Source organism: Lutzomyia longipalpis, chromosome 2 (assembly GCF_024334085.1).
Source record: "Lutzomyia longipalpis isolate SR_M1_2022 chromosome 2, ASM2433408v1".
In the NCBI taxonomy this organism is placed as follows: domain Eukaryota; kingdom Metazoa; phylum Arthropoda; class Insecta; order Diptera; family Psychodidae; genus Lutzomyia; species Lutzomyia longipalpis.
The window spans coordinates 39032063-39056981 of NC_074708.1; the positions used below are offsets into that span (position 1 = coordinate 39032063).

Sequence of the window (24919 nt, forward strand, 5' to 3'; positions counted from 1 at the left end):
AGTGGGACCCCAGTACAACGACCACTTGGTTGAGCTACTCTCGCGCATTGAAAATAATGTGTGAAGAGTACATCCGAATTGGATTGTACTGGGGTCCCACTGTATGGTAAACTTGGTAAACTTGGTAAAATCTCATTTAGTACTCGAATTTATTTTTCCGGGAAAAACTCATTTTTGCAACTTGGGCCTACGCGGGAAATGCTTAGGGGGGCCCCGGGGAGCTTCAGTAAAAATTTGGGGGCGCAATTCGCCGGATTAAAAAAACCATTTTATACGACTTTTTCTGGCGGAAATTTTGAATGTTTTGAACTGGCGATGCCAATCGACGCGGCGTCGCTTCCTGGTCACAAAAAAGGTAATTTCGCTGGGAAATTCGGTGGAAAACGCGAGAAAATTGCGGAAAACTGAAAGTCTGAGGGAGACAGTATCAGTGACGTGCACTGTCTCATTTTCTCTTATACAAACTAAACAGCGCCATATAACGTCTGGTGCAAATAATAAAATTTTGAACTTTAACGAACTTTTTTTTGCATTTCGACAAAATTCGTGATTTTCTTTGTTTTTTCCCAAGTTTGTGGGCATAAAACGCATTTTTTTGGCTCCTGGGGCACTTACGGGTGCTCCGTGAGCCTCGGGGAGCTCCTCCGTGCGGAATTTGGGGCCCGCGGAAATTTTGACGGTTGGGGATTTTACACGCACTTTTTTTCCCGGAAATGGATTTTCGTGACTTTTGGAATTTTTGATGCCAAAAATTCAAAAGTGTTTTCCTGGTCACAAAAAACACAATTTCCCGTGAAAACTCGGCGGAAAACGCGAGAAAACTTTGGAAAACTGAAAGTGTGAGGGAGACGGATATCGGTAAAATGCATCCATCTCATTTTCTCTTTAGCAAAATGTTCCAAAAAGGGCGCCAAATTCAAAAACTGGTCAAAAAAGCATGAATTTTATATGGGGGCGCTATGAAGGGAGGCTCTGGGGGGAAAATGAATGTCGTTGGTGAAAACCGCCTGGTATCAGTAGTCTCTGTACCAAACATCGCGATCGGACCAACGAAATTATAGAGAAAACTTTATACATATATATATATATATATATATATATATATATCGTACCAGCTGGGACGTTGTGGCAGTTTTGCGACGTGGTGCATTTTCTTGAGTGTTTTCCCTGTAAAATACTCACCGGAAAATCCACAGGATAGTTCTATAGTGCATCCCTATTGACCAGGAATACGTGAAAATGGTAAGATTGCTATGACAAGGCTGTAAAAATGAGATTTCCGGCTGATGCAATTTTGAGGTTATGTTCAATCAGAATGAAATTCACTGAAAATCCCCCGGAAAATCCTTTTTGCAGGCTTCAGTTGAGCGGAAAGGAACGTACAAGGTGGAGTATTTGCAGAAGATTGAGAGGGAAGTACAGCAAAAGTGGGCAGAGCAGAAGGTAATTAATTTTGCGGGGAGATTTCCGGGCGTTTGAGCTAATTTTTGGCAAATTCTCTGCAGCTTCATGAGACTGATGCACCGGAAGAGCCAAGGAAGTCTCTCGATGAGAAGTTCTTCGTCACCTTCCCATTTCCCTATATGAATGGGAGACTTCATCTGGGGCATTCGTTCTCGCTGTCAAAGGCGGAATTTGCTGTGCGCTACCATCGTCTCAAGGGAAGGAAGGTGCTCTTCCCCTTCGGCTTCCACTGCACTGGGATGCCCATTAAGGCATGCGCGGATAAGCTGAAGAGAGAAATTGAGCTTTATGGGTGTCCACCAAAGTTCCCCGAAGGGCAGGAAGAGCAGGAAGTTCCCGAAGAGAGGGATGTTGTGCCCAAGGACAAGAGTAAGGGGAAGAAGAGCAAAGCCGTGGCCAAGACGGGTTCTGCAAAGTATCAGTGGCAGATAATGCAGAGTCTGGGCCTGAGTGACGATGAGATCGCGAAGTTTGCTGAATCTGAACACTGGCTGGAGTACTTCCCGCCATTTGCCATTGAGGATCTCACGAAACTTGGGGTTCACGTGGATTGGAGAAGGACTTTCATCACCACGGATGCCAATCCGTTCTTTGATTCCTTCGTTCGGTGGCAGTATAATCATCTCAAAGCTCGCGGGAAGATTATGTTCGGCAAGAGGAATACAATTTATTCCCCCAAAGACGGGCAGCCGTGTATGGATCACGATAGAGCCTCAGGGGAGGGTGTGGGACCGCAGGAGTACACGCTGATTAAGATGAAAGTCGAGACGCCCCTCCCGAAGCTCCCGCAGAAGGCAAAAGTCTTCCTCGTGGCTGCTACTCTTCGTCCGGAAACAATGTACGGGCAAACAAATTGCTGGCTTCATCCGGACATCAAGTACATTGCCTTCAAGACATCCCGGAAGGATGAAATTTGGATCTGTACGCGTCGTGCTGCGAGGAATATGAGCTATCAGGGATTGACGTCTGCTGAGGGGAAGATTGAGGTGTTGGCTGAATTTACGGGGCAGGAACTCCTCGGGCTCCCACTGAGCGCCCCCCTGACGTCCAACAAGGTCGTCTACACGCTTCCCATGCTCTCTGTCAAGGAGGACAAAGGTACGGGTGTTGTGACTTCCGTCCCATCGGATTCTCCCGATGATTACGCTGCTCTGGTGGATCTGCAGAAGAAGCCCCCATTCCGGGAGAAGTATGGCATCCGCGATGAGATGGTGCTTCCCTATGAACCCATCCCAATCATCGAAGTACCCACTCTGGGCAATCTAAGCGCCGTCAAGGCGTACGAAATGTTCAAAGTGGCCAGTCAGAATGACAAGGATAAGCTCCTGGAAGCCAAAGAGCTCTGCTACCTCAAGGGCTTCTACGACGGAACACTCCTTGTGGGTGAATTTGCCGGAAAGAAAGTTCAGGATGTGAAGAAAATTGTCCGGGAGAAATTGATTGAAGCTCACCAGGCGGAGGCATACTTTGAACCTGAGAAAACTATCATTTCCCGTTCCGGAGATGTCTGCGTTGTTGCCCTTTGCGATCAATGGTGAGTCAATTTGTTTTTTTTTATTTATTTCTTTAAGGAAATTTCCATTGAATACTTCCCGGAAGTTGTACGATTAATGCGCGTACAATGTGAATGCAATTTATACAAAATATTGCATTTATTTGCAAAATTAATTTGAAGCTCAAATGCAGAATTTTGGGATTGGTACACTGAGAAAAAATATTCCGCACAGAGAGAGTAGAAAACGTGTGTTGGATTAACACACGAATTTTGAGTGATGGAACAGAGAGACATCTGTGGTGAAAACAACACTGAACTTAATTTAAATTACTGATTTTCCTTTAAAAATTAACGTTCTACTCACAGATATATTTTCTTCAGGGATTTGTACTTACCATTGAGATTTTTTTTGTTAACTATTGAACTTTACCGTTAAAAAGCAATGATTTATCTGAAATATTTCCTTTAAAATTTGAATTGATTCCCTTCAAATATTATTTTGTGTAGAAAAAAAAAGTCTAAAAAATTAATATTTTGCATTTAAAAAAAAATTATAATTTTCCGGAAAATATTTTTTTTGTTCCGGAAGCATTATTCGGCATTTATTTCCCATATTCTGAAATGTATTTCATTAGAAATTAGATCATTTTTGTTATATAAATGACAAACTAGCAATAAATGCTAAAAAAAAATGCGTGTAGAAACGCTACCGGAAATCTTTCGGATTAACAATTCGTAAATAAAATTACGCTAAAGTTAGAAGGTTACAACAGTATCGTCTGATTTTCTAGCATCCTTTTATCATTGATCATTCTTAGATAGTCAAGAATAAATTAATGGTTCTTTCTAAGGCTTATCTGAATGAATAATATCAAACGTATCAAACATAACCTAATAAACGTTCATCCTATAGCAGTAATGATCTTGATTAGCAGAGTGTCATCTTCTCATAAAAATCTTTATAATGAGGTTGTTAGATGTTTAGAAATAAAACTTTAAAATCTTTAAAATTAAAGAATCAGAGTAAAAAAAAGATAGGTTATCATTAACATAACCTCACAAATGAAATAAGGTTAGTTCTAACCCTTAGAAAGAGCCTTAGAACTGTTAGAACAGAGTTAGATAAAAACTTAATTCCATAAATAAGAAGAAAAAGATCCAAGAAGTTTATAGAAATTACATTTTGTTTTAAATTATGTCATGCCATGTGATTAGCTTGAGAGTAGATTTTTCATCAATCAATTAATTCAAACTATAATTTCATTTTAGGAATTATTCTGTGCTAGATCAGAACTAATAAAAGTTATAAATTATTCTCTTTTTTAAACCTTTTTCTTTATAATTTTCAAAGCTCAAAATTCGTGGTAAAATTAACCCCCGTTGTATCCACAAAATTATTTTTTCCTCAGTGTAAAATTTTTCGTTTTCACAATAATTCGCAACAAAAGAAAAATCTCACTGCAAATAAAACTTCGTTTAAAGTCTCTGTTGAATTTATTCTCATAACATGGTCAGCCCCAAAGCCTTTAGAGCTGGTAGAAAGTATAGAACCAAAAAAATGAGAATGAAAAGTCATTAAATTTTCTTTCAAAGAGAGCGCATATTTTATTCAAGAAAAAAAGAAAACTTTTACAAGAACTTTTCTCACTGTTTCAAAAGATATTTCGCTTTTCTCTCAAAAGAATTACATACATACATATATGGAAGATTCTTTGGCGATTAACGAACATGTAAAAATATATATATTTCGCTCCTCTGGTGGAGGAAGGGAGAGAGAGAGGGAGGGGAGTGAGATAAGAAAAAAATGTAAGAAAAGGGAGAATTTTTCCAATGATAGGAGGAGGATGGGAAAGTTATGGGAGATTCTTATCGGGGTCTTCCGGTTCTTGTGGGGCTGTACTGGGGGTTTCGGGGGGTTGAATCTCAGGGGATGATCGTGTGGAGAAGCGCTGATGCATCTCGTCGAGTTGTTCACTCAATTCCTCTCCGCGATTTCGATTGGCTGTCATTTTGTCCATCAATTCCCTGCATTGCGCCTCCAAGCGCTGAATTCTCTCACTCCGCCGCGTGGTGTAGTCCTCCTCGGTGGCTGTGAGGATTCCACGGGGATTTGTGGTCAAAGGAGACTCTTCCCGTGAGGTAGTTGATGGTGCTTCTTCGGCACGATTCGAGGGGGTTTCAATTGATTCCGGAAGGTCTTCTTCGGGACCAGGGGGCGCAGCATTTGCATTCCCATCCACATGGTGAGTTTCAGCGAAGCGAATGTGAACACGGTCGAGATGATTGGAGAGTTGTGAGCCACGATTTCGATTTTCCGTCATCTTCGCCACAAATACCTTACATTCCTCCTCGAGGCGCTTAAGTCGAGCAGCACGCCTTGCTGTGTAATCCTCCTCGTTTGCCGTAAGAACACTCCGGCTTGTGGATGCAATTGAATTCCCACCACCATCCATCTCAGGTCCGTCGGGAGTGGGTGTTGGGGGAACTTCAGCACTCACAGAGCTGTCTCCGGGGATTTCCTGCAGTGGATTTTCGAGAACTGCACCACTTATCCGATTGAACATCTCCTCGAGAGTTTCACTTGCTCCTGTGAGTCTCATTTGAGGCATAATGGGGGTGGTGGTGGTGGCAGTTTTATCTCCATCCTGCACTTCGTCCTCTGAATCCACTTCCTTGCAACTCTTTGCATCGTCTTCCTCCTCTTCCTCCGAGGCGGGATCATCGCTGTAGCCACTCTCAGCTGAGGCACTTCCATCTTTGCGATTGGCAAATTCACGCCTCAGTGATTCCCACTGAAGCTCTGAATCCTCATTCTTCTCGCGCGCTTTCGCCCACTTTTGCCGGCAGTACTCGAGCTCTTCCTTGAGCTCCAGCAGGAGGCGTCGCTTCTGCTGCAGCTGATACCGCAGCACCTGTTCCTGCGTATGCAGCTGTCGGTGCTGCCGCTGCAGACGATTCACCAAATGCCATGTCTTTGTCAGCTCAATACTAACAGCACTGAGACGCTTCTCCTGCGACGACAGTGTCCGCTCCAAATGGCAATTGAGCGTCTTCAGGCGATTCGTCTCCTTTGTCAGGGATTTCTTCTCCAGGATGAGATTCTTCAGCTTAATGTACGTCTTACTGACACTCAGCACAAGCTGTGGGCCCGTGGGTGTCTGAACAGATTTGTAGCAATCCTCATTTTGGCTGTTTTCCTGTAAAAATTCAGAGCACAAAGAATTTCATTTTGTAGCTTTTTGCGATGTAAACTCTTCCACTTTAGCGTCTAATCAATTACGCAGAAATTTTAATTAAATAAAACGCAAATTTTGTATAAATATTTTGGGAAATGAGGTGAAGCTAATGTGTGGATTTAATGTGATTGTGAGAGGTTTTATTAACTTTTTTTTTGCTATTTTGTGTGGATTTATTTACTATTCTTCTGTTGATGAAAACTTTTAATTGCGAATGTTATAAAATCTATAAAATTCTCCAAAGAAAATATCATGAAAAAGAGTATTCAAAGCACTGATTAATATATAAAAGAAATAAAATTAATTACAGTGGGGCTCCGTAGTAGGAAATTAATTATTTTTACAATGAATCGATGTTGGGACTTTTCCGAGATGTTGGAAATTAAATTTTCTTTGCAGCATCACAGGAAAGTCACAAAATTGACTCGAAAAGTAAGGAGTGTTTATCTGAATGAAATTATTCGGATCTTCGGAAATATTCGGTTCGGATTATTTATTAATATTCGGATGATTTGGCAAAGAAATCAAAATATTGGTTCTTAGCCTGAAAATGGCTCAGATTGAGGAACAGAAGCCTGAAAAATATTTAATTCAAGCCTAAAAAAAAATTAAATTTAAGTCGAATAGTAAATTCAACCCGAAACGTGCTAAATTCTAGCCTAAAACCGGCTAAATTCAAGCAGAAAAACATTTGTTTTCAGTCCTAAAATGGCAGAGATTAATGAACAAAAGCTTAAGAAATTTTATTGAACTCTCGAAATAACAAAAATTAGTAAATTTGACCCGAAACGTCCCTAATTCTTCAATCTCAAAAGGCCTAAAAAATAATTATTTTAAGCCTAAGAAGTAGTAAATTCAAGCGGAAAAAACTAAGTTTTTTTTCGATTTTTATTCCGGTTTCGTGTTATTCGGATCATCGTAAGTATTCGAATGTATCGCCATATTAATCAAAATATTCGTTAGATTTTAGAACACCCTTTAGAACACCCCTTGTGAAAAAAAGCAAAATTGAATAATATTTTACTGCGTAACGCCACTGTATTTAGAATAAACAAGGCTCGTCTAATTCCTTAAAAATGTAAGAAATAATTTTTGATCTTTCTTAATTTTTTTAATCAGTTTAATCAAGCCGATTATTCGATTTTGCCAATCGGGATGTTTATATTAAATTCAAGCTTCAAAAGTGTTTAATTTAAGCAAAAAAAAAGTCGTTCGGTTTTTACTCCTAAAAAGGATCAAATTGAGAAGAAAAAATTGAAAATAGGTTACTAAATTCAAATCTGAAACGTAAAGTAAAGTCAAGCGATAAAAGGGCTAAAATCAAGTCTAGAACGTACTAAATTCTAGCTGAAAAAATTAATCTGATTTTAGTCTTAAGAAGGCTCAAACGGAATTGGAAAAGTTTAAACAAAGGGGTAGATTCTGATTAAAATCTTTTTTTTTTTCTTCTTACAATTCGTCTTATAAGATATTAACATTTTATTTCTTTCTTCAATCGGGTTTTTGAAGGAAAATTACTTTTCCAGAACTCTTTAAAAATCTTTCTGATTGTTTTTTAGAACAACAAATTCTTGGCTTTTCTTTAATAGAACGACAATAGAATAATTAAAAAAAACACACACCATCTGTCAAAATCTTATAACAAATTTTAAATTTTTATAGAAAAGAAAAGATTTTTATCAGAATCGACACCAAAGTTTCAAAAAAAAAATCAATTTTTTTTGCCGATATTCGGATGATTCGCCAAATAATAGATTATTATAATCAAAATATTAGACAAATAAACACACCCCTTGGTTTTTCAAAAATAAAAAAAAACAATTAAAATTATTCTCCAAATATTTGTTTTACAAATTTTAAATTCAATTTGCCAAAGGATTAAATTTTGACAAAAATTAATGAATGTGAAAATGTTTTATTTAATTAATGAATAAATAAATTCATTCATTAAATGATTTAATTAATAAATTATTTAAATAAAAGTCATATTTCACCATAATTCTGTTAATGAATTTTACCAAATCTCTAAAGCTATAAAATTAGAATAACATTGAATTGAATTAATTGGCAAAACCAGAAAATTTTTAAAAATTAATTTGTTAATATTTTCAAAAATTAATCTTCAAATAAATTTTATGAAAAAATAAAGAAAAAGTCTTTTAACACTACAAAGAAAGAAATCAATGCAGTTTATTTTTTGGCTAAATGTTACCATTGAAATTACAGAGATAATAGACTAAAAATAAAGCTCGCGTGAAAAGTTATGATATTTTCGTCAATAACAGGTGTGTGATGAATGCATTAAGTTTAATGGGAAAGTTTTTCCCGAAAAGAAAATGAATGCATTCACTTAAATTTAAAGTTTTGCAAACAAAAAGAATGAAAGAAAAAAAAGTTTGGAGTTGAGGAAGTAAAAGTTTTTCTTACCTGCAGTGGCACAGGATTAATTTTCTTCTGATGGCTCAATAATTCCGTAAGAATTCTCCATACTTTTGGCAAATTCCCAATAATTTCTTCTGTAGTTGTGATTTCTTTTCTATTGGCATTTGATGGTGATGATGATGAATCCTCAAGGGGGACGACGGTAGGTTGGTCCTCCGTCTGTTTGTCCTCACCATCACCCGTTGCTTGGGTAACTAAATCACAGAGAACTTTGGGCAGGAAATTATTTGCAATTAGGGAATCTTCGTTGTTTGTAATGTCACACAGGAGGAGACGATGATCCTCGAGGATTTCCGTCAATTTATCTATATCCAAATTGTCATTTCCCGAATTGAAACCCATTAGCATGCGTCCAAATAGTTGATTGATGGCACCATATTCAGTTTGGAGATTTTCAATTTCACACTTTGAGTCGGTCAATTGATTTTGTGTGATTGAAAGCTCCTTCTCGAGGTGTTGAATGTGATTCTCCTGCTCTTGATTTCTGCGAATTGTTTTTTTTTTTTTCACAGCAGAGATGGAAAGAGAAAAAAGTAAAGAGAAAGAAAAAAAATGGTTAAGAAAGTTTTGTGAAAAGGAAAAGTTTGTGTGGGTGTTAAATTACTTGTCAACTTCTTCTTTCAATCGATTTTCACTGGCAATTAGGCGCTCTTTCAGCGCTTCAATCTCCAAGTCGGCCGTCCTGGCTCTCTGCTCGTACAGTGTCCTCAGGTTCTTCATATTCTCCAACTGCCGCATGTACTCATTCCGTAGATTCTCGGACATTATCAACATTTCTCGGTCAGCCAGTGACACCTCGATATCTCTCAATTTAGCTTTCAGCTATAATTAATTCATTTTGTGGTGAATGAAAGTATATAAAGAGGAGAGAGAGAATTAGGATTTGTAGTGCACTTATTGGCATACTTTGCAATTGCACACACAATGCCTCCTCACAGACTAAACACACTTTAAGAGCTGTTAATTAAATACAAATTGAGTTTGGATTTAGCTAATTTTGCCAGTTTGATGCGTTTGATTCAGTCTAATTTTTTTTAAAGATAGGTTTTAGTTCTTTCAGGCTGTGCTTGACTTTTTTTTTTCAAAAACAGGCTTAAGGTTTTGAGATAAAGTCAGGTTAGATCCGGACTGAATGTTTTTTTTTTTAAGATTATTAAAGGCCTGACTGTTTTAGCGCATTAAAAGCCTTAAGAATTATCCAAAAATCCATTCTCCACTGATTTAGATTGATCTAACTTTAAGGCCTTAAAAACGTGACCTTAAAAAAAAATAAGTCCGGATTATAGAACCTACGTCTAGTCTAAGGGAACTTAAAACTATCCAAAAAAAAAAATTAAAGTCTGGTCTTAGAAAACTAAATTTAGTGGCCTAAACTAAATTAAAAATTAAACCTAAGCCTAAGCCTATATTAAACCTAGTCGGCCCTATCCTCCTCCATGGAGGCTAATGACAGGTAAGTAAGTAAGCCTAAGCTAACTGACCATTAAACTCGAACGTATTTTTCAAATTAATCAAGGAATTAAAAAAAAACATTAAAAGTTCAAAAACTTTTAGTTTGGCTAAGTTATCTAAATATTCCATTCAATTATTTTTTAAACTGATAAATATTTTAATAGATTAATTAGAAAAGTTCTTGAGAAATTTTGCTCATCAAGGAAAGACATTTAATTAACCATTTTTGGCGAATTTTTAATAAATTCTTTGAATCGTAAAAATAATAATTCCCTTGAATAAGGAATTTATGAATAAAGGTTGTTTATTATAACGCTTTCTTATTAATTTTAGTCAATTAAACAAATCTTTGAAATATTATGAATGAATTTTTAAAAGAAAATTGGCGTTATTTTCTGAGAATTCTTTTCAAGTGACATAAATTAATTTGAGGCGCTTGAATTCGGAAGGAAATCGTCTTGGAATTTTCCTAGAAGTACATTATATTTGCAGAAAAATTTGCGATTTTAATTGGCTAAATTGAATTACTTCCTGCCTAATGAATGAATCTTTAATAAATAAGTAGGTTGGGATGCAAATTATTGGATATTTTATCATAATATTCTTTCAAATTAAGTAGGAGTGATTATAAATTAAATTAAATTAGTTCTTTACAGGCTTTCAGAAGCCATCATACGTCTAAAAATTGATATTCTGAGGCATTTTAAAATTTGAAATGGGTATTTCAAGTTAAACCAGACATTTGAATTTATGATTTAAGCAAAAAATATTACCCTCTATTAGCCCTAGAAACTCGATATTTATTTATAGAAATTTATCAAGAAGAGAGAGAGAAAGACTTTAACAGAATCCTTAAAAATTCTGAAGGAACGATAACGTTCTAAATTGCAGAGTTTCCCAAGTAATTTATTCTAAATTAAATTATCTAGGTATGTAGATTATCTATATTTTATTGGCAGGGCGTGTATGTTGGGATGAGTTTTAATTTGAAATGCAACTCACTTGATTCACTTCAGCTTCCCGAATCTCCATTAGTTGTTTACTTATTGTATTCACCTCCTTTAGTGAGACCACCTGTCGTTTGATTGCACTCAACTCTGATGTCAACGAGAGGACGTTTGCATTTGCTAATTGCAACTCATGTTGGGCTTCTGCCAAGTTGGACTTGATACTCGTGACGTGATCATCATCATCATCCTGCTGATGGTCACTGTCGTCTGGAGATGTGGCACAGCTTGATGAATTTTGTGGTGTATCAGCTGATTTCGCGGCTGTATCCTCAGGAAAATCCACCACAATACCCTCTCGGGCACAAATTTCGCGCAATTTTGCATTTTCTCCCTCCAATTTGTGGAGTTTTTCACGAAAATTGGCAATAACTGTATGACGTTGTTCACGTTTCTGTCGTAGATTCTGCCTAAATTCCTCCATTTCACTCTCACGGGAACTTTTATCACGATTTCCTTCACAAGAATCACCCATTTCTCCACTCACATAGCACACACACAACACTTTGAAAATGCCTGGAAGAATGAAAGTTTTCTTCCCTAAAAATTCCTTGGAATCTCTTTGTATACTCTCCGGAGACACGGGGGGTGGAAAACTTTCTCAATTTGATTGAAATATGTATATAGCTTCTTTAACACACAAGAAAATTTATCTCAATAGAGGCGTGTTCTCTCGATGAAAATTCACCACATTCTGAGAAAGAGATGAGGTTCGTTGTGAAGAGATGTATCTCCTTTGGATGTGGAAATGTTGTACGTATTGTGAAACTCGAGGGATTTATATTTAGATTTTTCTACGTTAGTTGCGATGACTGGTCGATGGTCTATGTGAGCACATTTTCTTTATTTTTTTATGTGTGTCTTCATAGACGTTCAACACTTTCCCCGCGTTTATGATGCGCACAAGCTAAAGGCTTTAAACAGTTCCTGAGAAGAATTTTGAGTCAGATTTCTGCAGGTTTTTTTTTGTAAAGAACTTTCTATAAGGAAAATTCAATGATTTTCTTCTATTTATTAAAGGAGGATAAGCAAGGATCTTCAGAGAAAAATGAACGTATAGAGAGGAAAAATTTCAAATTATTCAATAGAATTAAATTTTCTCCTTATTTTTCAATTAAATTTCTTCATTAGGAATTTTCTATTATACCTGGGAAAATTCTAGCTATATTTTCTCTCTGATTTTGAGTATCTGAAAAGGACATCATGCACAATACATGAAGAAAGTTAATAGGAACAACATGATTTTTTGAACATTTTTAAGCTTGAAAACGATCTAATTTATTTTTACGAATCTATTGTGTTTCGACCTTTCGATGGCTTGGATTTTGCTCTTCCTCAGGCTTCCATAAAAAAATTATAAAAGACAATTTTCAGAACAAGAACTTACCGATAAAATATCAGAATTTCTTCAGTCTGCATTTTGCATTAAATAGAGCAAAGATGTTCATTACCTTAATTACCTAATTAATTATATTTATACTTAAATCAAGGGCTGATTATCTGCCGAATATTTTGACTGTTTAGGCGAATAATCACAATATTTCCAAAGATCTGAATATTCTAATTTTCAGCTAAAATTTAGTACTTCTGCAGCTTGAATTTACTACTTTCTTGGTTTAAATTAACTGTTTTTTAAAGAACTTTTCAGGATTGAATTTAGTACTTTTTAGGCTTAAATTTAGTAGGTACTTATTCGCGTTTAAATTTAGTACTCTTTTTCCGATTGAACTTTTTCATTTAGAATTTACTATATTTTACGCTAGAATTTAATATGTTTTCGACTAGAATTTAATACTTTTAATTGTTAAGTTTTTACTTCTTAAAATGAATTTAAAAAAAATACTGAAGTACTAAATTTAATCGGAAAACGTACTAAGTTGTAGCTAAAAAAGTATACTGAATACAATGAGAAAAGTACTAAATTTAAGCCTATAAAGTACTAAATTAAACACATTTTTGTCTAAAATTTAGTACTCTTTAGGCTTTTGCTCTTCAGTCTCTACAAATTTGAGACTAAAAAAAAACATAAATACCTCTTGATCTAAATTAAAATTCTTTTCAACATAAGATCTTTTTTTAAGCAAATTTAGTACAACTGAGCATCGATGTGATCAAAGAGTTAATTTTTAGAGGGTTTCTTTGTCTTCTATCATATTCAAAAATTTCTTTAAAAAATCGCTCAAAACGATAATTTAAATTAGGTTATAAATAAAATACGAGGCAGTGTTAATATTCCACGCATGTGAGAAGAAATCCTTTGTGATTTACAGAGACGGTGGTAATGTGTTGTCTGATGATGTGTTGGGTTCAAAACGGAGAAATCAACCATTAGTGAGTGCTGTGAGAATTAGAAGAAAGGAGACTTGTAATATATTTTACCACCAATTTATTTTTATACCATTTCTCATTGAGCATTTGCAATATATTTCATGAAAGATTTGCTTTTCCCCGCATATTTCCTTCTTCCTTTCTATTCACATTTTTTTTTCTCGCGGGAAAGCAATTTATCCATTTTGTACACAACTTTCACTTCTTTCAAAGTGTTGCAGTTTGTGTTGCATCTATCGCAAATGACGTTCTATTATTAAATTTTCTGTTTTCTGAGTACTTTGTTGTTGCATTTCCAAGTGGGTGGCTAATGCGGGTAATGCAATGAAAAATAGAATGTGTGTATAATGTAAGAAGAAAAGCGTTGATGAGTCAGGAAGATTCGTATTGGATGCCATCGGATGTTTACTGAGAAGGGTGGCCGGGGAGGTGTAGGGAAACACCTCATCGCGAAAATATATACGTAATTTTCTGCTTTTCAATCACGTGGAAGATTGATTGTCGGAAAATGTTGGGATGGTGTGTATATGTGCTCTGCTGAGCAGAAAGAATTTTGTATATATGGGATAAAACTGAGAGGAGGGAAAGCTCGGTGTAAGGAAGCGGGAGAAAGAAAGAAAAGACCTTTCTCTTGTATTTTGTACTATTTTTCCATTAAGATGTCTCCCGAAAAAAAAAAGTTGGATGAAACAAAGAGAAAAGTTGTTGACTTCTCGTGCGCGCTTTTTCTCTTTGTCACTAAAAGAAAATTATATATGTACAAAATCCACGCCCAGCTAGCCTCTTGTGGCTGTGGCTCCTGTGGCTGCTACGGGGATCCACAGTAGCGCCACCAGACAGTCCCAATACGTGGCTCTTTCAGTTTTTGCCGTGACCGAAATTGGCGGCCACAGGGGACCCACGAATGGTTGCAAATTGTGACCATGCAGAATTCAATGAATCTTGAAAATCGTATTTCACGTATTTAACACCAATTTAATGTAACAGAAACTTTGTAATTTCAAATAGAGATTACTTAAAAATCGATATCAATCGGAAAAGTATAGAATTTTAAGAGAATTAAACATTTTTGTAAAAACGGCCACGAGAGGGTCCCAGAGCAGCCACAGCGGGGACGAGACGTTTACAATTTATGTGGAATATTAGCAGTTTTTTAGCTTTTTCTTGAAAATAAAATATCTGGGCATCTTTAGTATGTTGATAACAACTGATAAATATCATTTTATCTAAAATACAAAGAAAAAAATTTTTTTTTAATCAGCCACAAAAGTAAAGTCACAGGGGGTCCCCTTTTTTTTGGTTCGTGGCCGCCCTGTGGCTCCTACTTTGGGAAATTTCCCAAAATAATTTTTTGAGCCACCACCGCAGCGCTAGTTATGTTGAGATATTTTTGTGTGAAAGAGAGGCACATAAACGTCATATTCCTATACTCTTCTTACACATTAGAGAAGATTACTTGGTGATAGACCCAAAACGCATTAGGGAGACAAGGATAGAAAAGTGAAACAAATATATATCCGCAAGCGGTGCGCGAACCACGTGGACGGCCACTACGCGGTCACCACACGGCCACAGCGATCCTAAGAAGTGCATGACGTCACAGCGATGCTTCTCACTCACAAGATCAATGATTCTCCGGGAGATCAATGCCAAATGAGTTTAAAATAAAAATATTAGAAAAAAATATTTTTATATTTTTGAATTAAAATATGCTTTTACATTAATTTAAATAATTAAAAATTATCCGAAGATACTTTATTAAATTTTTCGCGTTTTTAATTTCATTTTATCAATGCTCTCTTTAATTACTAATTATATTTTTTGTGATCGTTCAAACCAAAAATCATAGTTATTCATTTTTTAGTCAGAAAATAAATTATCTTTAAAATAAAAACCACTCAATCGATATTTAAGTACGTTCAAGAGAGAAAAAAATATGTTTTACCGCACCTACTAAATAACATCTTAAACGTAATTTTCAATCTTAATCTTAGGTATGAATATAGGTAAAAATTTTAACACAAATATTACTGTAAGTATTTTCCTTTAGTTGAGACAATTGCAGGTAATAAATTGGTTTTATGGTATTGTACTGCCGAAAGGCTTAGTAGGGAAAACTAAAAGATTATGCTCCAGGTAGCAATTCGAGCAGCACTTGGGCATCAATGCATATGTTAATATTGGAAATACCCAAATGTTTTGCAAAAAAACTCCTAAACTTTCCAGACGCACAGTAAAATATATGAATTCATTTTGTTTGCAGGAAATTCATATTATTTAAAGTCTCGAAAACAGCGTATTTTCAGTTTTTAGTCTTTGCAATAGCTATCTATTTTACGTAAGCCTACGAGAATAATGTTTGCAATGGTTCCCTATTTAGCCCATATGAAGCACGTGGAAAAATATCATTACAAATAATCTTATTTTCTTTATAATCCTGGACATTTATTGGCATAAAACAATGTCAGGACCCTTCTAAAAGGGTTTAGTTTAGGTTTTGATCAATATTTTGCAATTTTATTATTTTACCCTAAAAATCGTCAATTTTAAATCATTTAATTAATAAAATTGCATTAAGGACCCGCATTTTGAGATTATTCATTAAATTTCAAGACGTAAAGTGGATATCGCATTTATTTCTGAATGGTTGATACCCCGAAAATCTGATTACAAAGTTATGATAATTCTTTGACATATTATTGTATATTTCATGAGGGAATATACCATCGCCATGCCCTCTATGTATCTTGTAGAAATATATTTTAAAAGAATATTTTTGGGATATTTTTGTGGGAAATTTTTCTGGATGCTTGCGCCGTAGCCACGAGCCATCCACAGAGGGGACGTCACAGTGACCGGTCACGATTTATTCCCCATTTGTATGTCACCTGACCGTGTGGTGGCTGTCTGGTGGCGCCACAGGGGCCACCCATGACCGCCACGGACCGCGTGGTGGCTGCTGAAGGTGTGCTGGGCGGTTAAATATATATTTTTCTCATCTCTTTCCTCCCGTGGATAAAGTCTCTGCAAGCGGGTAGAAAGACAAGATGTGGCTGCGTCTTTTGGGGGGATCTTGCAGCTTGTGATGCCTAATTTTAGAATAAATATGAATATTTTTATTTCCCATACACTGCGATAAAAGAGAGAGAGGGAGAAAAATAATTTTGCTCCGTGTGTATTGCAAATAAAACAGAGGGAGTGATGTTTTTATTTGCACCAACGACGGAGAAAGACTTTCACAAGTTTTATTTGTAGAGTTGAGTAATGAAATTGTAATGTGTATCATCTGTGAGTCACAAAAAAATTCTTTGCAGAAGAAGAAGCAATGAAATGAAAAGATTGTGGTTGGGAAATTAGAATTTTATATATGAAAATTATACTACATTTCTCTTTTCTCTTTCTTTTGCTCCAAATTAGAGTTTTATTTAAAAAAAAAAATAGGGGAGATGGTGGTTGAAATTATGGTAGTTTAAGTTGAAATTTAAAAAAAAATGCGATGAAAACAACACACTTCATAATTTTCCAAGTAAACAAATTGCCAAGAATTGATCAATTATTCAGCTCAATTTTGAGTCAATGTAGGTCTGCATGTAGTTGATCAATTATTGATCAATCAGATTGATAGACAATAATAGCTCAACTTGTTTTGAATGTGATTAATTGTCATTAATTGATCAATAGATAATCAATCGGTGATTTATCAATTATTGATCAATCCTCTGATTGATTCATTTACAATTGAACATTTATTGGCTCAATTTATTGATCGTTTAATGATCAATTATTGTCAGTCAATCAGATTGATTACAAATTGAGCGATAATTGACTGTCATGCCGATTGATTAATGTTCATTGATCATTAATTGTGCATAAATTGATCAACTGTTTGATAAAAAATCAATAGTTGATTAAAAATTGACTCAATATTTTTTATTTATTTATTTAATTAATAAAGGGGTTGCCATCATTGCTGATGATTCCCCTTACTCAATATTGAGTCAATAGAAGATCAATTATTGAGCTATTATAGAATTTTTTAAAAATTATGGTCAATTGTTGGTCAATAATAGAACAATGGATTGACTGATGATTCAATTGATATAGCAATTATTGAACAATCATTGATCAATTTGATTGACTCAATTGAACCTTTATTTGCTCAATAAATTGGGATGCGTAACACTTTTTTTCAAATCTACATATCTATTAATTTTTTAATTTCTTAAACTAACCTAAAGTACAAGTTATGAAGAAGTTAAGATCTTGAAATCAACTTAAGAATTCTACTCATTTTTTTTTTTAAATTATTTAACGATCTAAAGAATATTTAAAGAAAAAACAAAACGTCAGTTTTATTGCTGAAAAAATCCCTTTTAAAGAAGAAATTCCTTAAAAAAAAGGAAGGTGATTTTTAAATGATTTTTCAATCCAAAAGGTACCTAAATTATGGCGAAGATACCTGGCGCAATCAGACAACAAAGCACATGGAGAGCATGGAGCTGTACCATGAGGAAGTTCGTCGAAACTTTGAAGCATGCTTCGAGTGGCTTCATGAGTATGCTTGCTCAAGAACTTATGGCCTGGGGACGAAGCTTCCTTGGGATAATCAATGGTTGATTGAGAGTCTGTCCGATTCAACAATCTACATGGCTTTCTACACGGTTGTGCACCTCCTACAGGGTGGTTCATTTCGCGGTGAACGACCCAGTCCGTTGGGGATTAAGGCTGAACAGATGACTGAGGAAGTGTGGGATTATATTTTCTTTGGCGGGGCAAAAGTGCCAACAAAATCGGGAATAAGTGAGGCACATTTGAAGGTAATGCGAAGGGAATTTCTGTATTGGTACCCAATGGATTTGCGTGTCTCGGGGAAGGATCTCATCCAGAATCATCTCACCTTTATGCTGTACAATCATGCGGCAATTTGGCCGAATGAAGAGAATCTGTGGCCTCTTGGGGTGCGCGTAAATGGGCATCTCTTGCTGAATTCGAGCAAAATGTCCAAATCTGAGGGGAATTTCCTCACATTGAGTGATGCAATTGAGAAGTTTAGTGCAGACGGGACGAGGTTGTGCTTGGCAGATTCAGGCGATAGTATTGAGGATGCGAACTTTGTGGTAACAATGGCAGATGCGGGGATTCTGCGACTCTTCACATTCATTGAGTGGGTGAAGGAGATGCTGGCATCGAAGCCACTTCTTCGCAAAGGTGCCACAAATTCCTTCAATGACAGCGTCTTCATTAGTGAGATGCACCTCAAGACGCGCGAAACTGATGCTAATTACCGTAGAATGTTGTTCAAAGATGCCCTCCGTACGGGTTTCTTTGAATTCCAGTCAGCACGCGATAAATATCGAGAGCTCTGTGGGGCAAATGGGATGCACGTGGAACTCGTGTTTGAATTCATTCGGCGTCAGGCACTTCTCATTGCACCCATTTGCCCCCATGTGGCGGAACATGTGTGGCATTTACTCGATGAGCCAGAGAGTATTTTCCGTGCAGCATGGCCACAAGTTGGTGACATCAATGAGAATCAAATAAAATGCTCAGAGTATCTCATGGAGGTGGCGCACTCATTCAGGCTTGCCCTCAAGAATACGGCACAGGTGAAGGCAAAGGGGGCAAAAGATAAAGTGTCCGCCGCAGAGAAGCCAACTGATGGCACTGTGTGGGTGGCAAAATCCTACCCACCGTGGCAATCATGTGTCCTCAACGTTCTGCGCGGATTGTTTGAGGTGAGTTTTTCTTTTATTTTTTCTCTTAAAAAAATGATTTTTTCCAAGGGGTGTTTATCTGGCGAATATTTTGGCTATTTAAGCGAATCATCCGAATATTTCTGAAGATCTGGAAAACCATTCCTTGTTAGGAAAATGGGGCCCAATTTTGACTTCCTAGTGTCTTTTTAAAGTAATTATTTGTTAAAATTATTAAGACTTTGAATGTAGAAAATTATGGAAAAATAAGGTCCTAATATTGACCTAAAAATGATATCAGATTTATGAGAATTGATTTCTATTTAATATATAATATTGAATATTTGATTTCACACGAACATCTTTTGCTAAAAATCGATAAACTTAAAATGGAACAAAATTCAAAAACGTATTTAGGAATTTTTTGTTTGAATTTAATCTTTTTTAGGTTAAATTTACTACTTTTTAGCATTAATTTATTACTTTTCGGTTTAAATCCATAGTCCTTTTTTAGGCTTTTTTAATGTTTTTTTTTAATAAACTTTATTCCTCAATCTGAGCTGTTTTGGGACTGAAAACCAAATTGGCTTGAATTTATTCTTCTTTGGGGTTGAATTTACAACTTTTCGGTTTGATTTAATCGTTTTTAGGCTTGAATTTAACATTTTTTAGGCTTGACTTTATTAGCTTAGGCTATATTTGAATTTCCTTGGCGAATCAACCGAATATTAGTGAATAAACCGAATATTCCCGAAGATCCGAATAATTTTGTCCAGATGAACACCCCTTGATTTTTTCTCTATGCCAAATAATAACTTCCGTGGAAATTGGATGATCTCAAAATAACACGCGGATTCTCAAAGAAAATTCTATTTTGGATGGCATTTAGAAAATAAATACTTCACAGGGAGAAATTGGCGCGAAATGGACAGCATGTCATGTTGTCTGGCTTGTAATTAGTGTGGTATTATTTGCACACACACAAACACACATTACGGGGTTAAAGGCCCAAATTAGCGTACAACATTTTGTGGATTGGTCAGTTGGGGGTTTATTAATGGTAGTTCATCAATTATTTGGATTCTAAGCTAATCCAAATCAACCCCAATATCGGTTGTGGCTGTGTTGTCTAACATTGAGGTTGCACACACAGAGCCATAGTGTTTGGTGATGATGATTGATTAGTTGGTTGTTGTAAAATTGAGCAAATATTGAGCAAGAGTTATGAAGAGTTTTAATTAGAACATCTCATAATTCTTTTTTAAATACGGAAAAAAAGAAATCCAATCGATTTTTCCTCGATATTTTGAACATTTTTCGACTAAAAACTATTTTTTTGCATTTTCTATCTCTATTGGTTTTAGAATGAACAGAGTTGGGCAATTTCATGTAAAATTATTTGTTTACATGTAAAAAATATGTAAATTATATGAAAAGTATACAAAAATGTAAAAAAGATGTAAAAAATTTGTAAAAACAATAATTGAGGGAGAAATGATCGGAAAAAACCTAAAGTTTGATTTTTCTTTGTTAAAATTATTTTAAGTGATTAGCTAAAAATCTTTAAATCAATAATTGTTTTACATTAACGGAAAAATTAATTTGTAAAAAGTTTGTTAATTTTTAAAAGGTTTTAAATTTCTTTCTTAATATGTATGCAAAATTACTGATTGGTCAGAAATGTAGGTGGAAAATAATCTTTTAGATGAAACCCGTTAAGATATTAAAAAAAAAACTTCGGTCAAGATTATGTAGAAATTTCCTTTTTGTAAAGAAAAAGATGAAATATCCTGGTTTTTCATTCTTATTGACGTTCTTAAAGCCTACTAAATGATTCTAAAATTGATATTTTTCATATTTCGATAAAAAAAAACCTTTTCTCACATTATTATTAAAGCTTTCTTTAACATAGTTTTGAGTTAAAGCTCAAATTACCATGATAGATAATTTTGCGTTTATGCGAAATGAACACTTATATATTTTTCATGGAGAAAACTCACCTTTTAAAGGTATAATGTTAATTTAAAGAATTTTTTCATAAGGAAAGAATGTGTTGAAGGAAGAAAATAAGTTCAATTTCAACAAATTTTTTCATTAATAATGGAGTTGAAAAACATTTTTACAAAACTTTAAGTGAAATTTTCCATAAAAGTATGACAATTTACAAACCTTTAACAAATTAATTCTATCTGTATTTACAATTTTGTCTCTTATCATGATTTTTTTGTCTGAAAATAACTTTTTACATAATTTTACAAAATAATTACTTTTTTTTCCAATTAAAGAAATATTTTTCTACCATTATTTTTCTTTACATTATTTATGTAAAATTAAAATGTAAAGAAAACGTAAAGAAAAAAGCATGTAAAGAAAGGAATTGTTTACATGTAAAAAAGTATGTAAAATGTAAAAATGTAAACAAACGCCCAACCCTGAGAATGAATCTGAATTAATTTGAAAACAACGATTGTCTTTAGGAAAATCAAATATTCTAACTTTTATAGAAGTCGAGATATTAATCCCTAAAGAAATCGTTGGAAAATAAGAAAATTCTTTCATTACTTTTTTAGCTGTGATTCTTTTTTTTTTAATTTAACAATAAACCTTCGCCAAAAATTTACAAACAAACCATAAAAATATTTCTTGCAACATAAATTTTTCTCCGCATTGCATAAAAACATGCACATAAATTACATTTTGAGAAGTATTTTAAAAATGAAGAAAGAACCTTTCAACACTGCGAAGATTTCTTTCCCTCTTGGGGCTGCTGAATGGGGGGTGCAAAATGTTACATTTGTAGCATAAATTGCTGGCAATTTGTACCTAATCTTCGTCTCTTCTGTCTGTTTCATTCCTTTCCATGGAATGGATGTTGCAGAAACACAATAAATTGCCCGATAATAAAACGATTTCGGTGGAATTGGGAAAACAAGAGATTCTCAAGAAGTACATGAAGAAAGTTATGCCATTCGCCCAGATGATACGTGAGAGAGTTGAGGCGCCCGGGGGTCCACATCGCCAAGCCCTATCGATTACATTGGACTTTAGCGAGAGGGAGGTGCTCGAGAGTAACTTGGAGTATTTGAAAAACACCCTCGATGTGAGTTTTTAGCTGTGTTTCTTTCAGACACAGCTTTTGTGTACCGAGCAAAATCGAAAGTCGTCAGATCGGGCTCAAACTTTGGATGAGCACGAATTAGGGTCCCCACATTCCAAAAAACGTATGCGCCAAAAAAAAAATTTTTCCGGCCGTCCGTCCGTCCGTCCGTCCGTCCGGCCGTAGTACAACGATAAATTGCAAGAGAACGGTAATAGATAGAGACTTGCGGTAAACGGCAAAGTTTAAATATCGACCGGAAGACATCCGATTATGAAGTCAAATCCACCCCCCCACTCCTCCGTCCGCCATTTTGGATAACCTCAAAATTTTGTTTTCGCTATATCTCAGCCCCTATTATAGCTAGAGGTCTGAAATTTTGATATGTTGTAGGGGCCATCAATACCTTTCCAACGATACCTCATTTTCGAAAATCGGTCAAGCCGTTTAGTCAATATGGCCGCCACAATTTTTCATCGAAAATCGACCATAACTCGAAAACGGCTTGACCGATTTTGATCAACCCGGGGTCAAATGAAAGATCTCAACAAACCCTACAACTCTCTAGAACATCCGAAGTTTCAAAAGTGACCGCTAGGGGGCCAAAAATCAAAAACAAAATTTTCGATGAGTTTTCGACGAATATCTCGAAAACGACGACATAAATTTTTTTCATTTTTTGATATGTTGTAGCTGACCATATTATCTAGCTTCATGCCAAAAATGAAGAAAATCTATGGATCCGTTCTCGAGATATAGCCTTCCAAAGTTGACATGTCATATCTCGGGTTCTACAAGTCCGATCTTGATCAACTCAAGCGCAAATGAAAGGTTTCGAGAAACCCTACAAATGTCTAGAACATTGCAACTTAGAAAAATGTCCGCAAGAGGCGCTAAAGTCGAAAACAAAGTTTTCGAAAATTTCGAACTCGAATTTTTCGAAAATGGCGACATAAATTTTTTTCATTTTTCGATATGTTATAGCTGACTTCAAGATCTTTCAAACAAAAAAAAATTTATGAAAATCTATGGATCCGTTCTCGAGATATGGCCTTCTAAACATTTCTTAGGGTATGACTTTTCTACTTTTCCCGACTTTGCGCGTATTTAAATTAATTCGCGTTCTAGTTTGCTCTCACAAAATTGGTGCACTGAAAGAAACACAGCTCCCGTAAGCTTGGTCAGCTTACCAGTACATTTTTGTTAGATTTTTTGAAGATGAGAAAAGTTTCTTGATACAAAATAATTTATTTAAGCAGCTCAGTACACTTATTGTGAAATTTACGGATGATGCGGATGCACCGGAGAAGATGAAGGAAGAAGTCCGTCCGGGGGTGCCATTTATTGCATTTAGCACAAAGCCATCAGTTGTGCTGAAGTTGGAAAATCCAATTCCATCCAGTGGACTCTTCACCGTACACGTGTCCATTTGCGATGGGGACAACGTGAAGAGCCTCTATGCGAAGGTTTCCAAGATTATTGGGTTGAAAGGTGAGTTAGTTTTGAGAGAGAGAGAGAGAGAGAGGGGGGAGATGAGTTTTAAGGGCAATTTATTGAATTTTCCTCCCAAAAAAAAAAACTTTTCATGAAGACGTGAAAGCACTCAAGATCTGGCGCTACGAAGATCCAGTACTGGGTCCACGGAAGCTGCCCAAATTCAATGACTACAAGTCCGGAAAGTGTCTCATTGAGGATGGACCTTTGAGTATTGATTGCGAGAAGAAGGAAGTTTTCCTGGAGGCATCAAATATCGGATCGAATTTGATTTATGTCGTTGAGTAAGTTTTTCTCTCTTCTCACCTCTTCTCTGTTTTTTTTCTTTTTCAAAAGCTGCCCATTGAATTCTGTAAAATGTAAACTTAAAATGAAATAAAGAATTTTATTTAACTTATTTTTGATAAAGTTTTGTACGTTAAAGGTGAAAGAGAATCCTGAAAAACTCGCGAAAGTTTCTCACACAACTTTAATTCAAGAAAAGTTGAATACTTATTTTTTTTTTATGGAGCATGCCTCATTAGGGGAAGAATACGAGTGAAAACGCAAAAGAGTCCTCGCGTGCAAATGGAGCACCAACGTCAATTATCTTTTAAAAATTTTTCCATTAAAAACAATGCTTAATGAGAAGGAGCTCCTAATTTTGGGTATACTTGGAGAATATAACGCGTAAAATTCAAGATGCTTCACAAACGAGAGAGAGAGTGATGGGAACGAGGAGGAAGTACATGGATGATGATGAATAAAAACATTGCAGAAGTGAATAGGGAAAAGTGGGGTTAATTGATTAAATTAATTTGCGTAAATTTATTTTAATTTTTGGGGTAGATTCTGATAAAAATCTTTACTCTTCTAACAACTTAAAAGTTTATTGTAAGATTTTGACAGATGGAGTTTATAATTCGTTCTGCTGTCATTCGTTATATAAAGAAAAAACAAAGAATTAGTTGTTCCAGAAAATAGTCAGAAAGAACTTTAAAGAGTCCTAAGGCTGTATTCTCTAAGAGTGAAAAACTCTCGTGATAAACTCCCGAAGGCTTTTTGCAAGAAAAAGTGAGGAAAATGTTACGTGAGCTTGATCCTTTAAGAAAAATAATGCATCCGTGATAAACTCCCGTAAGATTTTCCCGGTTTTCACGTTTCTTTTAAAGCGCTAAAGGCTTCAGGAGTTTATCACGGGACTTTTTCACTCTTAGAGAATTCGTGCCCTG

At 35.5% G+C, this 24919-nt stretch overlaps 2 protein-coding genes across 2 annotated transcripts; one reads left to right on the top strand and one right to left on the bottom strand.

The window, feature by feature from the left end:
• Positions 1–1087: 1087 nt before the first annotated feature.
• Positions 1088–24105, top strand: LOC129791315 (leucine--tRNA ligase, cytoplasmic). The gene is made up of 7 exons (XM_055829424.1): positions 1088–1242; positions 1357–1443; positions 1506–2998; positions 17860–19159; positions 21996–22217; positions 23474–23705; positions 23806–24105. Exons 1-7 carry the CDS (start codon positions 1240–1242, stop codon positions 23994–23996), a joined length of 3528 nt encoding a protein of 1175 aa, XP_055685399.1. The 5' UTR covers positions 1088–1239; the 3' UTR covers positions 23997–24105.
• On the bottom strand, positions 4540–14180 carry LOC129791320 (restin homolog). The gene is made up of 4 exons (XM_055829431.1): positions 11092–14180; positions 9242–9459; positions 8623–9121; positions 4540–6156 (listed from the first exon to the last, which is right to left on the bottom strand). Exons 1-4 carry the CDS (start codon positions 11569–11571, stop codon positions 4813–4815), a joined length of 2541 nt encoding a protein of 846 aa, XP_055685406.1. The 5' UTR covers positions 11572–14180; the 3' UTR covers positions 4540–4812.
• Positions 24106–24919: the final 814 nt, after the last annotated feature.